Source organism: Calonectris borealis, chromosome 5, assembly GCF_964195595.1.
Source record: "Calonectris borealis chromosome 5, bCalBor7.hap1.2, whole genome shotgun sequence".
Classification (NCBI taxonomy): Eukaryota; Metazoa; Chordata; class Aves; order Procellariiformes; family Procellariidae; genus Calonectris; species Calonectris borealis.
In genome coordinates, this window is record NC_134316.1 from 42,987,163 (window position 1) to 43,006,434 (window position 19,272).

Here is a 19,272-nt window from a genome sequence, read left to right on the forward strand (position 1 = left end):
GAAACGTCCACATGTTGGAACTTCGCTTGGCCCATCCAAATTTATCCAGCCCCGTAACCCGCCCCAGGCCCCCAGAGAGGGGCTACCAGCCGTCAGCGGGCCCCACCACCGCCTCCCACTCGCCCCCAACCCAGCGAGGCCCGGCCAAGCCGGCAGCTGCCCCCCACCCTGCATCCGAGGGGCACCTTCTGCGGGGGGCTCCCCGCCGGCCCCCCCACCCGCCCCAGCGTCTCGCTCCCGCACGGGGCTGCCTGGGCGGGAGGGACCTCGTCCGGGCCCTGCTGCCTTTACAAGGCTGAGCATACAAAACATGGCTCCAGCCAGGCCCCAAAGGGACACTAATGGTTTATCGCATCACGTTTTACTCCAGCTGCACAACACGGTTTTATAGTAAAGCCCAGGTCCAGCACGTCTCAGAAATAAGGCACAGCATGAGCTAACACATTTTCAAAGCTGCCAGCGCCTCAGGCTTAAGCAGGGGCAGACAAAGCCGCCTAGGAGAGCTGTGCCCCCATGCAGAAAGGGCCCCGGGCTGGTGGCTGCGATGGCGCAGCTTCATCCATGCCAAGCAACAACCGGCTCCTGCGGGAAGAGGCATCTTTAGCTGCTGTTTACCCAAACAGCTCCGGGCTTCATTCGATACCGAAAGAAAGCAGACACCTGGTCACCGTCGGGTTTGTTCCTTCAGGAGAAAGCAACTCAGCAAGGAATTCCAGGGTCCCTTCAGTAATTTTATCGTTGTTTTAGGACACCTCAGGGTGGAAGATGATGTGTGAATAAAAGAGCACAGCTGGCAAGTCCTCACTCATGCGGAGGGCAGGGCGAGCTGGAGGGAAGCAGAAGGGAGCAGAGGGCTCGCCCCGATACTGCTGCCCGGCCGAGCTCTGACTGTGCGGACACGACCGGAGGAGTGCAAGATGTGCATTTGCTGGTTGCAGGGTAGGGCACGATAGGCGGCACCTGAAGGAAACCAGGGTGTAGCTGGATAGATACAGAATACGCAAGAGGCTGGTGCTGTGGATCCGCTCTTTGCAACTTCCTGGGTGACTGGAGTTCCACTCGCCAGGACCAGCAGGGCTCTGCTGTAGCACTCCCACACGGGGAGGCTGCCCTCGTCTTGCTCTCCGAAGAAGAGAAAACCCAGCGTTTGCTTAGCAGTTGACTTTGAGGCAGAAGGCAAGGTAGAATCATAGAATCATTAAGGTTGGAAAAGACCTCTAAGATCATCGAGTCCAACCGTCAACCCAACACCACCATGCCCACTACACCATGTCCCTAAGCGCCTCATCTACACGTCTTTTAAATACTTCCAGGGATGGGGACTCCACCACTTCCCTGGGCAGCCTGTTCCAAGGCCTGACCACTCTTTCAGTAAAGAAATTTCTCCTAATGTCCAATCTAAACCTCCCTTGGCGCAACTTGAGGCCATTTCCTCTTGTCCTATCGCCGGTTACTTGGGAGAAGAGACCAACCCCCACCTCGCTACAACCTCCTTTCAGGTAGTTGTAGAGCGCGATGAGGTCTCCCCTCAGCCTCCTCTTCTCCAGGCTAAACAGTCCCAGTTCCCTCAGCCGCTCCCCATCAGACTTGTGCTCCAGACCCTTCACCAGCTTCGTTGCCCTCCTCTGGACTCGCTCCAGCACCTCCATGTCCTTCTTGTAGTGAGGGGCCCAAAACCGAACACAGTATTCGAGGTGCGGCCTCACCAGTGCCCAGTACAGGGGCACGATCACCTCCCTGCTCCTGCTGGCCACACTATTTCTGATACAGGCCAGGATGCCGTTGGCCTTCTTGGCCACCTGGGCACACTGCTGGCTCATGGTAGCCACAGGCAGGCCAGGGTGGAGCATGGGAAGCAGCAGGGTCTGAGCCCCTTTTCTTTACACAGGGGATGGGGACTCAGCGGTCCGGACCCGAGCAGGCAGAAGGACTGGTGGAAGAAGGAGAGAAAGAGAGGACCTGCCCCTCGGGCCAAGGGCAGCTTGTGCAGCTCCTACAAGGGGGCCTGGCACACAGGGCACCGTGGAGGCAGCGAGGGGCAGGTGGTGCGAGAGCTGGTGGCTTCTGCCAAACCACCCCATCACCTCCAGCACAGACCCACCCTTCTCCTCCTCCTGCTGCGGGAGATCCCGGCCAGGTGTTCAACAGCAGGCAACAGCCCTTCTCAGTCCTTTGGAGGAACAGCGGTTTGCTGTCCTAAAAACACCTGTAAAACTGTTACTGTCCTGCTAATGGGCCTCTTGTTAACGAGGCCAATCACATAGTTACAAACTAAACAAAGCTTTGGTCGTATTTTCACGCTGCAGAAGGTCCAGGGGAAGGGCGGGGGTCATCGGAGTCGCCCAGTCCCCATGGGCTGAAAACACATTGCACTGTTCCAGAAACCAGCAAGCTTTTGTCATCCATCCATCCTCCCATTTAGTTTTTTATCTAGATTGGATCCAGCGCAGTTTAAAAAACAAACTCTGGCCCCTCTTTTTTAAGCTGATTGGTGATAACGCTGGGGTTATTTTATGTTTTTTTTTTTTCCTAATGACAATCACGTATGACTGGATCCCAAAGTCCAGGGATCCAAAGTCCCTTTTCCAGGTCCTTTGGCACCTCAGCGGCGTGAAGTATTTTATATCCTTGCAGGGCTCAGCAGCCTCAGCTGCAATCGGAGCCCGGTGCTAACGTAAGCTGCGCAGACCCATGCCAGCCTACAGACCTTGCCCAAAAGCTTTGTGCCCCTACGGCCCCGTCCACTGGAGAAACAGGGGCAGAGCCACACGCCTGGCATTTTTCGACGCAGCCCTGTCCCAGGAGGCCCTCAAGCCCCAGCTTTGGCCAGAGGAGCGGCTCAGAAAGAGCCGAGGAGCCGGGCGAGTTGTTTCATACAGCTGTTGTTTAAGGAGTTAATCACAACTGAAAGCCACTTTAAAAAAAAAAAAAAAAAGGCATACTGCTTATGTTTGTGGATCTTTTTTTAGCTGCTGTTTAATTGCCTGGTTTTAGCCCACAAGGCTGCGGCGCTTGCGAGGGGCACCCCTCCGTGTCGGACGGGGGAACTACAGGGTCCCCGAGCCAGCGGGGAGGCGGGGGGCCTGCCACCCGCCAGGGAGAAGAAAAGGAGTCCAAAAAACACCCAGACAAGCCCGTCTTCTCCTCCTCGGAGCTGGTCCCAGCAGGTTGGCACAGGAGAGAGCGAGCCCTGCTCCCGCTGCACCGCAGCCCTCCCGCTTACGCAGCCTGTGACGGCGGCGGAGGGGCACGGCTGCCCTTACCGACCCCCGCGTCACCCCCCCGTCCCACGCAGGCAGGGAGCCTGCTCCGGCTGGCTGCCACCCTCACCCTGCGAGCCGAGGAGCCAAGGCTGCAAAGAGCTCGTTAGAAAGTCGCCCCCGGGTTCCAGTCCCTCAGCTTCGATTTCCAGCATCCGCTTTTCACCGGAGGAGAGCCAGGGCCAACAGCCGTAACCTCCAGGAACCACAGCCCTGGACGCAGACGGTCCTACAAAAAACAGGGAACCCTCACGAGAGCAAGAGGGAGCGGGAAAGCGCACGCTGTGAAAGCGAGGAGAGGGCTTCCTTCGCCTGCGCTTTGTATCACGGGAGTCCTGCTGCCGGCAAGGGGCTGCGAGAGAGGGGCCTGGCGCAGCCAGGGGAGGGCAGGGGCATTCACGTAGGCACCCGCGCAGGGCGGACGCCGCAGGCTGGCGGATGCGTTGATTACTGGCAGACATAACCGTAGGTCCTGGCGGCCTCGCGGGCGTCGGGCCTCGTGCTGATGAGATGCTGGAGGCTGCGCGGCTGCAAACCCGGAGCAAAGGGCTTTCCAGTTGCTTGAAATGCCCGCGAGGCCCAGGTGGCCGGCGGGAAGGACAGACTGCGGCTTTCCTCGTCGTCAGAAAAAGACTCTCGGACAAGTGGAGACTCCAAATCTTTCTAGGGATGGAATTCTGTTTCAAAATAAAGAGGGGGGGACCTCCAAAGGAGCTGTCACCTGTCATGGGTCTCCAATTCCCAAGAGACCCAAGAGAGACAACAAAGGTGCCGGCTGAGGCGACACAAAATTCAAACGCAGAGGAACGGCCAAGGATGCAGTGGTGTGACAACGCCTTCTTGGTCTGCAGCAGCAGTTAAAAGGACAAACAGATGACGCACTGAGATTAAGCGATCACAGGTAGCACCCGCAATTCCTCCACCACCATGATCCCAAATGACCGTAATTAATTTAGATTCCATTCGTTGCTAATTGTGGACAAAATAGTCCTCTGCACATTTTTGGGTTGCATTTATGGACTCAAATCTGGCCTCAAATCAGTTATTGCAAAGGCTCCCTGTAACTTTTCATAGTCAACTGAGCTTATTTGTACCATCATCTGTGTTTCCAAGAACACACTGAATATCCTGGAAAACACAGGTCCCCAGCACAGATCATCACGGGACTCTGTTGGTAAGTTCTTTCCATTGCAAGCCTGACTGGATATACCTTACGCTTATGTTCCTTTCTATTCCAAGAAGTAACTTTACCCCTTAAAATAAGAAGTCATGGGATGAGGCCTTGCTGAAGGGTTTCATCAGAAGTTTTCAAAAATACCTGACTGTATCACCCGTTTTTATTCATTCTCTCCTGTGAGATCTGATCTTCCTCTTAAAAAAAAAAAAAAAAAATTTCTGCGACATCTCTTCTCCAGCCCAACGCTTACCCTCATGCATAATTGTTCTCATTGTATTTCCTTTTCTCAGATCTGTAATTCAAACTTGCTCATTTGTAGACATCTACTACTTCAAAAAAAACCAAACCAAAACAAAAAAAAAAACCCACAAAAAACCCGCAAGCAACATGTTATCTTCCATGTAATGGATATGGAAGCGATAGACGGTGACTTGTTACAGGCGTTTTCTCTATTTCTTCTAAAAAAGCATCTCCTCTGACACTTCACTTGGAGACAGACCTTCAGACTTGTTCCCATGAAGACAGCTGTGTTGTACAACTTCTCTAAAGGAAACAGAGAGAAAGGATTAACCTAAGTTTGGGGTTAGGGGAGGGAGACTGGAGAGTGATTTTATGTGAACTTAATCTTCTGTTGGTTTTTTCTTCTTTTTATGCCACGATCAAATGTTAACCCCATTGGCTTCCCGCTTAAGACGCATTTTGGTGAAGATAAAGCCCCTTCAGTACCTCTTCTGCATTTAGCAAGTCAAAATCTCTTTTTACAACCAGTAACATTTCCCCTGTACTGCTCAAGGCTAAAGAGAGAAATCTCCGAGTTGTCCGATTACTTGAACCAAAAACCAGATGTTTGCGTTGCCAAAACTTCTGCCTCAGAGCATACGTGAGTGTCATTTGCTCAGGTCCAATGCCACGTGTCACCAACAGCATGCCACCGCGTCATTTCTGCTCCCTCTCCCTCCCTGTAATAAACTTTCAAAGCCAGTCTCTAGTCGACCTCGATTGGTTTATTTTAGTTTTACACTTTGTCCCTCACATACAGTTATTTAAGAGTCCTGTACTGTTAGATTTCTACAAAAATATCAATTTTTCAAAAGCAGAAAAGAGGGAAAGATATATTTTAATATATAAAAGGAAAAAAGCTAGATCTGACATTTCATTATATTCTTAAAAACATTCCAGTCTATTTACAGATGTGTAAAAAACAAAGAAAATCTCCAGGTCTCTTGGTCTAGTGAGAACGTGCGCCTTGCAGGGGTTTCCTTTGTTCTCCTGATTCTAAAACCTTTTCATTACGTGTCATATCCTTGCATTATTGCCTCAAAAGACAGCATATATAATCTTTAAGAGGTTTGTTCCAAACCAATGGGAGCTTGAGGGAAGAGCGAAAAAAGAGAGTCAGCGTTTAAATTCATAGCTAAACATAAAGCTGCAGACATGAGACGGTGGAACAAGGAGAGCAAAAACTAAGAGCATTTCGAACACGCTTTGTTGCCTGGCAGAACCCATCGTAGATCCTTCTTGGAACTGCACCAACTACCACTTCTTGCAGCCAAATTTGGGGTCTGTTCTTGGTTAATTTAGTAATCATGTTCAGGAACCAAAGATTTTTGCTGTCATCTTTACACAGTACATTTTTATTGCAGTAAAATTCCTTACTGCCCAGTGCCAAACAGTAAATACATCCAGGCATTTTCCATTGCCTTGATAATGGACAAAACATCCTCAAAAGTACAGCATTTATTTTAGATAATATTTGAATGGTTTTCATGTTACAGCTTTCTCTGCCCCACAAAAGTGTGGAAAGCACGCATACTTCCAAAAAGTATTCAGATATGATTAGCACACAATTCTGTAATTAAAATTAGCCACTTAGAACCATAAAAGGATGGGGTGCAGAAAGAGAGGTCAGTGATGAGGAATTCGAAAGGAATCGCAGCACAGTTCTGGCTGCTGTTTCACGCACAGGAGGAATGAAATCTATTGGCAAAACAAACTGCCACAGGTAAAAAAATAAGCAACATCAGCCTATTAGAAATGCTCAGAACCAGATTCCCAGGTACATAAATTTAAGTCTGATGTAGTGCTACTAAATTAATTTAGTTACTCCAGGTTTCCACTGGTTTAAAATAAGGTTAAAATTCTTTAATGATAAGCAACGTACGTCTAAATACTTATTCATACTGTAAATTCCCTTTTCTAAGGCATTCAGTGACAACTGTAAGACCCTGCATGACTCTCATGCTGACCTATACTCTCTTTTCCAAATCACTTGTATCAAATATTAAAACAGTAAATATGAAAAGGCAATAAAGAGTTGGATGTAACTGCTTTAAAAACACACCATTTAGAATGGCCAGGTGAAGAACCCTTTTCATGTAGGCTCTGGAGTAACTTTACGCATACCGAGCTTGAAGGGCTTCTCTCCTCTGCAGCATAATACAAAATCATAAAAAAGACGGGGAAACACCCAGGTTCGTGCATCCGCTGGTGGATCTAACCTAGACACAGATGCAGAAGATGCAGCTTACTGAACAGGGCACTGGGTACAAACACCGCTCCCCAGCTGTGGAAGAACATCACTCCCAACACCTGCACAACCTCCGTGCCGGAAAGATGAAATTCCTGCGTTACTGCATCCCCAAAGATGGGGAATTTCAGGGGGGGAAATGCCAGCTGCTGTTGCTGGAACGGCAAGACGGGGGATTACATTCCTAAACATAAAGCAAAATGCACCACCAAATTCTGTATCATTTTCATGGCAACTTTTTCTACCTTTACGGAGCAGTTAAGAAGCCCCTCAAGCGCACCATAACTCATATTTACAAACTTGATAGGAAAAGATTGTGTATACACTCATTAACAAATCATCTCTCCTAGGCTGAAAATTTCATTTGTCAAGAAAACTATGAAAACAAAAATTGTGTACAAAAATATAAATATCTTTACAGTCTGTAGGCCCTTCACATCCAACAGCTGAACAGTGAAGAGTATCTACAGGTTATTGAGTAAGCAGTGGCAGAGAAGAATAAAAAATACATCTTGTGATTCAATACTGCCCTATTTCCCTGGTAATGAGCATTTTTGTTGACTTTTTTTGCTATACACAGCTTGTGCAAATGCAGTGAGAAACCTCTGAGTACCTTTCCTGAATTTATAAAGAAATGGAAGGTTTGGAAAGATATACACATATTTTCATATATACATTCACATATACACCTCGCTCATTTATGCTAGGCTACAACAGTCCTGAAAGCGTTCTGTATTTTTATGAAGCAATACTTCCTATTAACATTCCTAGCCACCAAATACATCTTGAAGAATGACAGGAGGAAAGAAAACAAGAACTGGGAAACCACTCAAGCTACTTCAGCAATGTATTTAAAGACGTAGCAATAGGGTGCCCAAATTTCTTTCTACTCTCTAATTTTTTCTTCCAGCTGCCCTAAGCATCAAAGCAGGGAGTATTTCTATAGGGGCAGGATGTAAAAGTGAGGGGTTTTTTTTAGTAGTTTTATTAAAGTTAACATACTGTCCTACTTCTAATTACACTGGGAAATATAATTTTCTCCCCATGTAGTGAGAGCTATAGACGTTTATTAAAATCTTCTGTGTATAAGCTCCTAAAAAGAGTCTCTGCCAGAGAACTATCTAGCACCAAAGAACAAAAACTTTTCACTCCAGCCCTCTGCACAGTCTCAGATTTCCCTTCCGCTGCTCTAGGTAACAAGTTTGAGAGTAACTGCAATCTCACTTTTGCACATTCATCATATTCTGCAAACATTAAAAACAGCAAATGTGAACAATCCCATTTCTGCATAGATAATTTGCCCGGTACAAAAAACAAGTAATCCAGATTTTTTCCCCAACAAGACAGCTGCCTCCCTACTGGGGGGAGAAAAAAAAAAATGAAATCTCTTTCAATAGCCTAGGTTTCTCAGTCCTTTGACAAACTATTTCTGTGAAGGACCCAGTTTCGGAAGGATACCATGTGCCCAGCAATGGTTACAGATCATCTTCCTTGTTTTGTGAAGGGGAATGGGAACACCCAGAATGCAACAGTGAGGTAAAAATATGTCAACATGCTTAAAGTTTCATAGCACTTATTTCTCGATTTGGGGCCTGCCCTCAGACGAAGAGAGTGCTGATGCCATACAGAAAACAAGTGTTGCAGACAAGGGAGGTTGCCGAACTCTGACACTGGTTCGCTGCTCCAGATCTCCATGCCAGTCTCTGATAAAAAATATATGCATTTATTTGCCTGCTGAATTTGAAGGCAAGGTCCCAGTAGTATTCAATTTTGTAACCACAGGTGCTAACGTGGGCATCACTTTGTTATCCTGTCCTTCTTGAACAGCTGCAGGTAATGAAGTTTTTACCCCACTGGGTGCCAGTTTTGCAACTACAGGTGCCAATAAGGGCATCACTTTATTACTCTGCCCTTCTGAGTCCGCTGGCAGACTTGCCACTTTCAAGCCAAGTGGTGCCAGTTTGGGCATGGGCCTCCACAAAGTGTCAGCGTTACTAGCTTCTGGATTAGTTTTCATCTGCAAAACTGGTGGAGTCACATTAGTGGTCTCTGCCAAGGTTGTTGCAGTTTTGCCATTCCCACCACTGGTTACGGACAGATTGGAAAGTGGATCCTTCATTTCAGCACCTATTACTATCTTTAAAACATCTGCCTCAGATGAAGGCTCCCCAGAGTTCTTGTCCCCATCAGCAAGGTCATCATCTTCCAGGTGCAGCAGGAGAGGGCTTATAGAGCCACCACCCTCTGGAACTTCAGAAAGGTCCTTAAAACTGCCTCCCAAATGGCCAAACTGGAAGGAAGACCCATCTGCAGCAGTGAGATCGCTGGCTGTTCCCCGACGAGCTTCTGCATCTTCGTGAGAGAAATCCGAGTTGAGAGTGCTGGGCAGTTCTGACATAGCTGAAGCATCGTCGTTCAACTGCTGATTGAGGAAGGCAATCTCATTGAGCAGTGAAGTGAGGGTTTCATCAGTGTCATCACTCTCTTCGATGCTGCTCAGTAACTCACTTGCATCCAGTTCTGCTTCCTCCATGGCAGATGCTACTTTCCTCAATTCCATTTCTATCCTGGAATCTTTGATCTGCAGCTTGCGGAATGGCAATTCTTTAGATTTTAATCTTTCCCCTCCAGGATCACCGTCTCTCCTCCTGGCTTGGCCTCCTACAAACTCACCAATGCAGAGCTTTTTGCTAAAGGACTCTGGAGGTTCCTTTGCACACGATACGTTCCGGAGCTGTGGAAAGCCGTCTTTATTTTCAAATAAAACTTTTGTGGGACCTGTGGTATTTCTTCCATCTCCGCCACTGTCTCCAGGACATGGTTTGGCTTTTTCTTCTGAAAGGATGCTGTCACTCTTCCTGCTTTCAGCGGGTGCTACAACCACGGATTTCTCAGAAGCCTGAGCACCTGCAGCTGTTGTTACACTAGAATTTTTGTTTCTGTTCAGATTTAGACTCATGCTTCCCTCAGCAGCCAGCGATGTCACATTAACAATCTTTGGCATCATGAATGAATCTTCGCTTTCTGCAAAACCAAACAAAGCAGCATCCATCAGGACCCATGCTAACTGCACGGTAATTCCTAATTAAATATAATTTGCTCACTTTCAGGTCTTCCTCAAGCAAGCTGCTATTCACAATTTAAACCGCTTACACAGTTTTGGTCAAGTGAAGCCTTGAAACACTAATAGTTTATCTTTCAACTTGTAGAAAAAGAGCAAGCTCCACATCTATTACCCCAGCCCACTTGCCCAGTCCCTTCCTTCAGCAGGCTGGCACAAATGCAAGTAACTGTAACGCTTACAATTCTGATGGTGATGCACAAGGAAAACAGGATGACAACTTTCTCCCTTACTGTTTTTTCACGCTTTACTTTTATGCTCGTATTTTGCAATACTGGTTTTGTGCACAATACTACAGAGGCATTTCAGGGACTACACGATTACTTACTTTTTGCCTCCAAGCAGTTTTTCCTATTTATAGCACTCAAATTTTTCCCAGCCCCAAATCCGAAGTGAACTTTCCTTTTCCATGATGACCAAATGAGTACCACGAAGCAGAAAGTGAGTGGCTTGCTTTTAGCACAACAGACAGCGAGCAGCACTATCGGCAGGAACCACCCCACGCCTAGACCCAATGTACAGTACTCGGTCTTGAAACGTCCCTCCAACGGGCAGCAGAGCTGGCAGGGTAGGGGTAGGGGTTGCGCCAGAGTAAGAGCCTGGATGTAACAGGCAAAGATTTTCAACAGCCCCCCCACCACTTTGCACTGCAGCTTCCCCAGCAGGACGCATTACGCCGTAACACATTCCAGTCCCCACTTTCTTTGATTTTGCTGAGGGCAAGGAGGATCAGTGAGGTGAAGGGAAGTTAAAAAGCTCTCATCTGTAATCCCCTAGGGGCCCATCTAAACTGTTCAAACATTTAGAAGTGATTTTCTTTGAATACCCAGACAATAATACCTATCATTACTTCTCAGTGAGAAAACAATTTACCTTCATTTTTGCAAGGGTAATGTTCCCTGCATGCAAGCAAAAAGATCCATAAAAAACAAAGAGCCTACCTGAATGGGGCTCTGTAGCTGATACTACTGTTGAGGGCACTGGGTTTCCAGCAACAGTTGACAGTGTAATGGGAATGGTAGAGTTAGTAAGGATTCCTTTTACTTGGACAGGAACTGTTGATCCTGGCAGCTGAATCATCACAGAAGCAATACCTTATCCAAGAAAAGGGGAAGGGAGGGTGAGGTGGAAACAAGAGCCTTTCAGATACTCAGTCAAGCCTGGAAAATAAGAGCCTTGCACTTCTAGGCAAGACTTTACACTGTAATACCATCTGAAAGTGTTAAAAAATAGAAATATAGATTGGTTAGTTGATTAAGAAATCTTCCCTATGTTTCCCTAATTCCGGAATAGTGAAAATTTAACAGATTTTACTTACCTGTTGATAAACTGACAGTTTGAGTTAATTATATCAAATCTCTCTTAGAGTTAGGTTCTACCTCACTCAGTTAAGTTGTAAAAAATGAAAAAGTAAAGCTAAAATTAAATAACATGTTACTTTGTAAACGGCTGTGCACATCCATGAACAGCATGATACTGATTTTCATTAACGTGTTGTCACATGAGCATACCTGGCTGTGCCGTCATGGTAGTACTGACAGCTCGAGGCTTTAATTCCGCTTGCAATAGTGTGGAAGGAACAGCTGCTACCTGCCCTGGTACCAGTGGGCTCTTCAGGGTAAGCACCTGCCCTTGCGGAGTCATCACGAGGCTTGCAGCCGTTAGCGTAAGAGAGGATGAGGTGTCCTCTGTAAAAAAGAAATATATTAATCAGTAATTTATTCTGGCATGCCCTTGATGGCAAATGATATCCTGCGATCCAGTGGTTAAGTACAGCTGTGGAAGGAACTCCAGCTAGAAGGTTTACAAGCCCTACGTTAGAAAGCTGCTGCAGAAGCTGCGCAGGCGCCAGGAACCTCACCTACACAGCTAAAGCCAGTCTGTACTGTCTCTTCGTGCAGTGTCACATAATCCTAATTCTCCAGAGTGGCATCCTGATCAAATGTCAGAGCAGTCTTGCTGAAATTACAAAGGGGACTTGTTCAGTCCAAAGAAAGAAAGGAAGTTCTCTCACCACATCCAAATTCTGATGCCAAACTTCCCCAAGACTGGACAAAAATGAGGCTTGGGAAACCAGAATGATCGGTTGTTTATAAAAGCCCAAGATCCTTCAAGTAAGGTCTATTTATTATTACCAAAATAAGAAACATCACCAGATCCTTACAGAGCATTACAGTGGTACTACGACGAAAGTCTGGACTTCTGCCATTCTTTTGTTCCTTCCTACGTTTATGGTAGGAAAGTCTCCATAAACACCGAATACTTCTCCACAAATTCTCAGCTCCAAAAAAATTCTCAAGTGTCTGACAATTCTGTCATTTAGTTTAAGAGCAAGTCTTCCACCACCTTGAGAGCTAGCTTGTTTGGGGAGGAATGTTTTAAAAACTGAATCTATTCTAGCAACTCCAGTATTCTGGGGGTTGAGCTTCAGGTTTTGACTCAGCAGAAAAAGAACCACCTTTGCCTCTCAGAAATCACTGTAGTATTGCAGTGAAACTCCATGAGGCCAAAAGGCAACTTCATAGGAATTTACTTCCCATCATTCTGAAACTCAAAAGTCACGTCCATCTGAAGACCTCAGTACTGCTGGTCTCATGCTTACCAAAAAAAAAAAAAAAAAAAGTAGTTTCCACCCCTATTGGATGGACACTTCCTGGTCCTATACTCAATTCTGCTTCAAGAAAGAAGTTGCCTGCACCAGCAGGCTGGCATTTTGCCCTCCCATGGGGTGCTGCTTCAATGCCTGTCTCCCCTTTATGCGAAATGCGCATCGCTTTGAGCCCACCTGCGGCACGGCCTCCTTTTCTGGCGAGTATCAATGGTTTCCCTCTTCTATTTGTCATAGTCATTTGGGCCAGCTCTCTGGAGGGAGCAGGAGATCCTTCTTGCTGTGTGCTAGCTGTTGACGTTACAACAGATTCCTCCGGCTCAGTTTGTTTCTTCTTTTTTTGTGCTTCTACTGCTTTTTGTTTGGCATAAATGTACTCTAGCTTCTTCAGGACAACCTCTTCTGTTTTCCCTACAGAAAAATTATCAGAGAGTCAACCTATCTTCAAACTTCAACTCTTTACTTTCCAAAAGTAAAGAGCTGAAGACAGAAATAAAAATCTATTAAGCTGACACCATTCAACTACTATGCAATAGATAACCACCACCTAAATAGCATACTTAATAACAGAGGGAAGTAATTACCTATTTATTCCAAGATTTTTTTTCCTTCAGAAACGTACACACATTTTAGAATTTATCTGCAACTTCGATAAGCAGAAATCAGCTTGGACAAGCACTAAGTCTTGCTGAACAAGTACCATTTACCTGGTATGACATTTCTTGGACTAATGGACCCTGTTACTTAAATGACATTTAGAGGTAAACACACATACAGCTTACCATTGACATGAAAATTGTAACCTTGAACAAACACAAAGATTTTATAAATAATTTGTTTTCTGCAGATGCACACAATTTAATATGATGCCCAGCCAGCACGGGTTCATGGAAGGCAGGTCCTGTTTGACCAACCTGATCTCCTTCTATGACCAGGTGACCTGCCTAGTGGATGAGGGAAAGGCTGTGGATGTGATCTACCTGGGCTTCAGTAAGGCCTTTGACACTGTCTCCCACAGCATTCTCCTAGAGAAGCTGGCGGCTCACGGCCTAGACAGGTGCACTCTTCGCTGGGTAAAAAACTGGCTGGACAGCCGAGCCCAGAGAGTTGTGGTCAACGGAGTTAAATCCAGTTGGCGGCCGGTCACGAGCGGTGTTCCCCAGGGCTCAGTACTGGGGCCGGTCCTGTTCAATATCTTTATTAATGATCTGGATGAGGGGATGGAGTGCTCCCTCAGTAAGTTTGCAGACGACACCAAGCTGGGTGGGAGTGTTGATCTGCTCGAGGGTAGGAAGGCTCTGCAGAGGGACCTGGACAGGCTGGATCGATGGGCCGAGGCCAACTGTATGAGGTTCAACAAGGCCAAGTGCCGGGTCCTGCACTTGGGCCACAACAACCCCAGGCAACGCTACAGGCTTGGGGAAGAGTGGCTGGAAAGCTGCCCAGAGGAAAAGGACCTGGGGGTGCTGATTGACAGCCGGCTGAACATGAGCCGGCAGTGTGCTCAGGTGGCCAAGAAGGCCAGCGGCATCCTGGCCTGTATCAGAAATAGTGTGGCCAGCAGGAGTAGGGAGGTGATCGTGCCCCTGTACTCGGCACTGGTGAGGCCGCACCTCGAATACTGTGTTCAGTTTTGGGCCCCTCACTACAAGGAGGACATGGAGGTGCTGGAGTGTGTCCAGAGGAGGACAACGAAGCTGGTGAAGGGTCTGGAGCACAAGTCTGATGGGGAGCGGCTGAGGGAACTGGGGGTGTTTAGTCTGGAGAAGAGGAGGCTGAGGGGAGACCTCATCGCGCTCTACAACTACCTGAAAGGAGGTTGTAGTGAGGTGGGGGTTGGTCTCTTCTCCCAAGTAACAAGCAATAGGACGAGAGGAAATGGCCTCAAGTTGCGCCAAGGGAGGTTTAGATTGGACATTAGGAGAAATTTCTTTACTGAAAGAGTGGTCAGGCCTTGGAACAGGCTGCCCAGGGAAGTGATGGAGTCACCAACCCTGGAAGTATTTAAAAGACGTGTAGATGAGGCGCTTAGGGACATGGTTTAGTGGGCATGGTGGTGTTGGGTTGACGGTTGGACTCGATGATCTTAGAGGTCTTTTCCAACCTGTATGATTCTATGATTCTATGATCAAAGTTGAAATAACTATACTGGCTTGTTTCCTACTTAGTATTTATGTTCTAACATCATGGTCTATCTTTAATTAAGTCTATAGTTAACTAACTCTCCTGAGAGAGGATTTTTTCTTCATCAGTTTTGAGGTACTTCACTAGGAATGCAAAAGATCAGAAAACTACTTTGTGAAGTTATTTGCTTTCATTCCCTGCCCAAAAGGCCTATCATACATTTCTGGATGAGGATGAGTTCACAAAAACACACCTTTTTTTTTTTTTTTTTTACCAAGTACCTCAAATATACACGAACTGATTCACATAAATACACAAGATTTAAGTATCTTTCATTTCTACTTTACAGCTAGTCTCCTGTTTTTATTCCCGGACAGTAAGAAAATTACAAGAATTTAATGTTTTGTTTGTTCACACACATTTTAGCACTGGCTGAACATGCGTCACAGCTTTCTTACACTTCCGAATGACACAGAAAGACACAATAAACACGACATGGTTTTGTCTTGAAATGCCTAGATGAGTAGCAGCTCAGAATATACTGCAATTTTGTTCTGTGGACAGAGCTGCTCTCTTCTTCTAGACATTACTAGCACTAGTTCTCAGAAAAGCAGTACAAGGATAGTTATTTGCAAAGTTGACCAAAGGAGTCAGAGGTTTTGGTGCTGATCAAGGACAGCTGTGTGTACTTGTGAAGCACTGAGCAGAAAAGCCTTTTCAGGAAGCGACCAGTGACAGAACAAAGTGACTTCCCCCCCTCACTAAAGCATACCCAATGCACAGGAACCCAAGCCTGTGGCTCACAGCACAGAGATCATTCTACACTTCCTTTAGGCATGAAGGAAAATAAAAGCAGTTCTTATCACCATGATGGCTGTATCGCTGAGTCAGAGCTTAGCAGGTCTTTGGCATCAAGAGTCTAAATTTTATGTGAACTAATGACTCACCCGGATCCACAGAGGATTACTGCACTCACTCCCATTCTTAAGCCTTTTCTTTCATTATTGCAGCTAGTCTGTATCCAAAAACAGTCTCACCTGAAAGTGTGGATACTTTTCGAATCAAAACATCCTGTTTGCGTGTCAGTAAATTCTTCTGTCCAATAAGTTTATCTGCCTGATCAGTCAATCCTTGGATTTCTTCAAAGGCCTAGAAAAGTGTCAGGGAACTGATTTATAAACCAACAATACACAAAATAAAAAAATAACTTTCCTTCCCAGAAACCTTTACAAAATTTATTTAGACATTTTCATCATATTGAGAACTAGGACTCAGAGAAAGCAAGTGAAGTACCATGTAATGCCAGCTTTCCCTAAAGGCAAGCTGAAAAGCTGTAAACATCTTGTTCGTCCTTCCTCCACAGCTCAGCTATTTTAAAGAAAAAAACACTTTTATCGTACAATTTCACAGTACAGCTCACAAGCATAATTAGGTATCTACAACTTATGTTTTGTTTCCTGTCATTTACATCTTTACAATTAAGTTTTTAATGTCAGTATGACATTAAATGAACCGCTATCTTCTCCTGCATCAAAAAAGTAAGCCTTCAATGTATTTCAAAATTGCCTGACTTACACAGTAAACCAGTAAGGGATTAAGACATAAACCTTCCATGATTAAATTCACAAAGAATACAAGGAGAGGGCTAATCTGAAAACACGCATCTGTGTCATCAAGATTAAGCTTTTAGGAATACAGATTCTTTCAGATATTGTTTTATTCTAGAGAGTCCTGAAAAGGTGACAGAAGTTCTCTATTCACAGTATCACTGGGACTCACCCAAAGAGTTCATACTAGCTTAATCACTCTGTCCAGATGAAATTATTCTCCTCCTCACTTAAGCTTTAAAATACTTACTTGCTTGAGAATGTAGCATTTGGAGACCTTGGGAAGGTTGTGTAACCCCAGAGTTTTCTTCAACTTTTCAAAGAGATCTCTCATTTCATTACGTCGCCGGCGTTCATTTGCTGTGTGTGTCTGGCGGTAATGAGCAAAGGCTTCTGCCTCAGTCTTCAGCTTCCTGTGCCAGAATTGAGGTTTCTGCTGGAGAAGTAACCATATTGACCAGTTTAAATAAAAATGGTAATGTAATGGCAAACAACGTTCAAAGGCATGCCTGATTTACAAGGTTTCTACAGACACCTGAGGATTTCACGTCATGCTGTTCTGCTATTCTGTCTTCATGAAAGTTCAGTGTCAGAATAAGCATGAAGTGCTGACCAACAAGAAATGACCAACATAATCACATCAACCCTAAAGGAAAAGATCACGAGCAGTCCCTTCTATTCATAAGCTTTCATTTTTTGCAATACAAGGCTACTTAGATAAGCCACAGGATTACAGCAAAATCACGCACGTTTGAGCCAAATTTTTTTTGTTGTTTGGTTGTCAAAAAAGTCTACTAACGAATGAAGCAATCGCATCAAATATAGGACGCTTGAATTTTTCCCTGGAGTTAAACTAGTTTGATTTCTATTTTGTTCCATAAATGGGTTGGGGCCAAGAGACATTGCAGGTAAGAACGTGAAAGACGGCATTAAAACTTATCACCCCAGACATCTACCAAGAAACAGTGTCAAAGACAGGCTCTGATTTTGAATTTGCTTAAGTTTCCAAAAAGTTTGACAGGCAATAAGCATAATTACTAATCTCTACAGATTTGAAGGTTTGTTATTTCATCATTGCTCTTACAGGTTTTGTACAATTATGCTATTTATTTCATGATGAAGTAATATTTAAAAAGTAGTATTAACGCGTTTTTTACATCATTTTACGTCTGCTCCAAACCCCAGTGAATCAGCGGAAAGACCCCTCAGGTCCAGTGATACTATTTCTGAGCCTGCTGGCCTTCGGAGGAACCTGAAGACCGTCTCCTGAAACCTGGCTCTTGACATCCATTTTGCCCTCACAGGCAGACTGAGCACAGTAAGGCTGCAACTGCATCTGCTCTTGTGTTGGGCATTAGGTTCCTCTCAAGGAAGGGCCTCATGCCGTAACTTCAAGGGCAGAGAGAAGAATACCTGGAGAAGGCGAGGCAAGGCAGAGCATCCTGGAACCCATCTCCATCTCAGGCAAAAGCACACATACCAGTCTGCACTCATGTCTAAGACATACACCAGGCTCACGCCCCAGCCCAAAGCCCCACCTCACCCCAGCAGGTAGCTCTAGACCTAACATCAAGTACATCACAGATGGTTATCATGGACGTGAAACTGGCTTCAAAGCCACCCTAAAATACAGCATAAGCTTCAGAAAGATTGCAATGAGTTTTGGTTTGAAAGGATTCTGCATTATCTTTAACTTGCCTAAATACATATTCTTTAAACTATTATTTTCAGAAATCCTTCGCCCAGTGCTGTGCCTATATAATCCTACATACTGTCTTCTTCGACACATGAAAACATTTCTCAGTTGTTCATTATTTTATGTGTGCTGTAAAAATTATTTATGCCAGGAACACAAAACGTAAGCAAACGTACTAATAAATAAAAGGCAGATATTCCTCCCGTACATAAAGCTGAATCTGAAACCCACTGATGCCAGTAGCAGTCCTTTTTCTTTAATGAGATTTGGACTGGGCCCCTTCCCCCCATATACACATTTGGTTTCTTTCATTTAATCATAAATACATGGAAGGTAGATAAATCGCATTAAGAGTTGCACTCGAGATGAAAGTTTATCTTTAAAATGGAGGTGTGATACCAAAAGGAAAGAGGAGAGCAAACATATACCTTCGTAGGTTTTTCTGATAATTTTTCATCCGAAGAATTACGAGCATGGTATCTGGAAGAAAGGTAAAAAGTTTTTCCCAACACTACTCATCTCATGCACTCTATCCTCATTAACTACATTCCAACAGCCTAGAATTGCTCATTTTTATCCCTTGAAATAAACGCTTCCTTGTACAACTACATGACAGCAGGATACTGTTGAGCTTTCTCAAGAAAGTGAACTCTTATCTCCAATGCCATCATCCCGGAAAAAAATCAGCTGTTCTGAAAGCTGTAAAATTATCCCATAGTGCAAAAGACAAACTATTTCACTATATGACAAAGAGAATAAATTCAGCCCGTGACTGTTAGCTGCAGAAAGTATTTTTTTAATTACGTTTTGGTTCTTTTTTTAAAAAACACAGATTTAATACAGATGGCAGAGCAATCCCTCCCCCAGCAAGAATAACCAACCAAAATCCTCAAATTTATTACTATCCTAACATATAATTACAGCTTCCTCATACTTCAGGAGCTTCAAGAAAACAAAGAACAATACACATTTGAAAGAATTATTTTTTACAAAACATGACATCTGTTTTTCTCTCTGACTGAAAGATCTTCACAATTTATAGCAAAGTCGCCATCTAAGGATAAAAGTTGAGCCGTATCTTTGAAGGCAAAAAAATAAGAACTATCTGGGAGGTATATAATATAACCAAACAGATTTCTCAAAGTTTCTACA

At 45.1% G+C, this 19,272-nt stretch overlaps 1 protein-coding gene across 20 annotated transcripts in view; it reads right to left on the reverse strand.

Moving 5' to 3' along the window:
* Window positions 1–5,421: 5,421 nt before the first annotated feature.
* Window positions 5,422–19,272, reverse strand: part of MGA (MAX dimerization protein MGA) — a 66,049-nt gene continuing 52,198 nt past the window's right edge. For 10 of the 20 annotated variants that reach the window (XM_075152097.1, XM_075152100.1, XM_075152111.1 and 7 more), the window contains 7 exons: window positions 18,549–18,600; window positions 16,675–16,860; window positions 15,855–15,966; window positions 12,871–13,104; window positions 11,597–11,773; window positions 11,027–11,179; window positions 5,422–9,988 (listed from right to left, as the gene is read on the reverse strand). In XM_075152097.1, the coding sequence (XP_075008198.1) occupies window positions 8,688–9,988; window positions 11,027–11,179; window positions 11,597–11,773; window positions 12,871–13,104; window positions 15,855–15,966; window positions 16,675–16,860; window positions 18,549–18,600 (2,215 nt within the window). In that variant the 3' untranslated portion in view covers window positions 5,422–8,687. Of the gene's footprint in view, window positions 9,989–11,026; window positions 11,180–11,596; window positions 11,774–12,870; window positions 13,105–15,854; window positions 15,967–16,674; window positions 16,861–18,548; window positions 18,601–19,272 lie in introns of those variants that run through there. The other 10 variants (XR_012673943.1, XR_012673940.1, XR_012673942.1 and 7 more) reach the window with 5 other exon arrangements.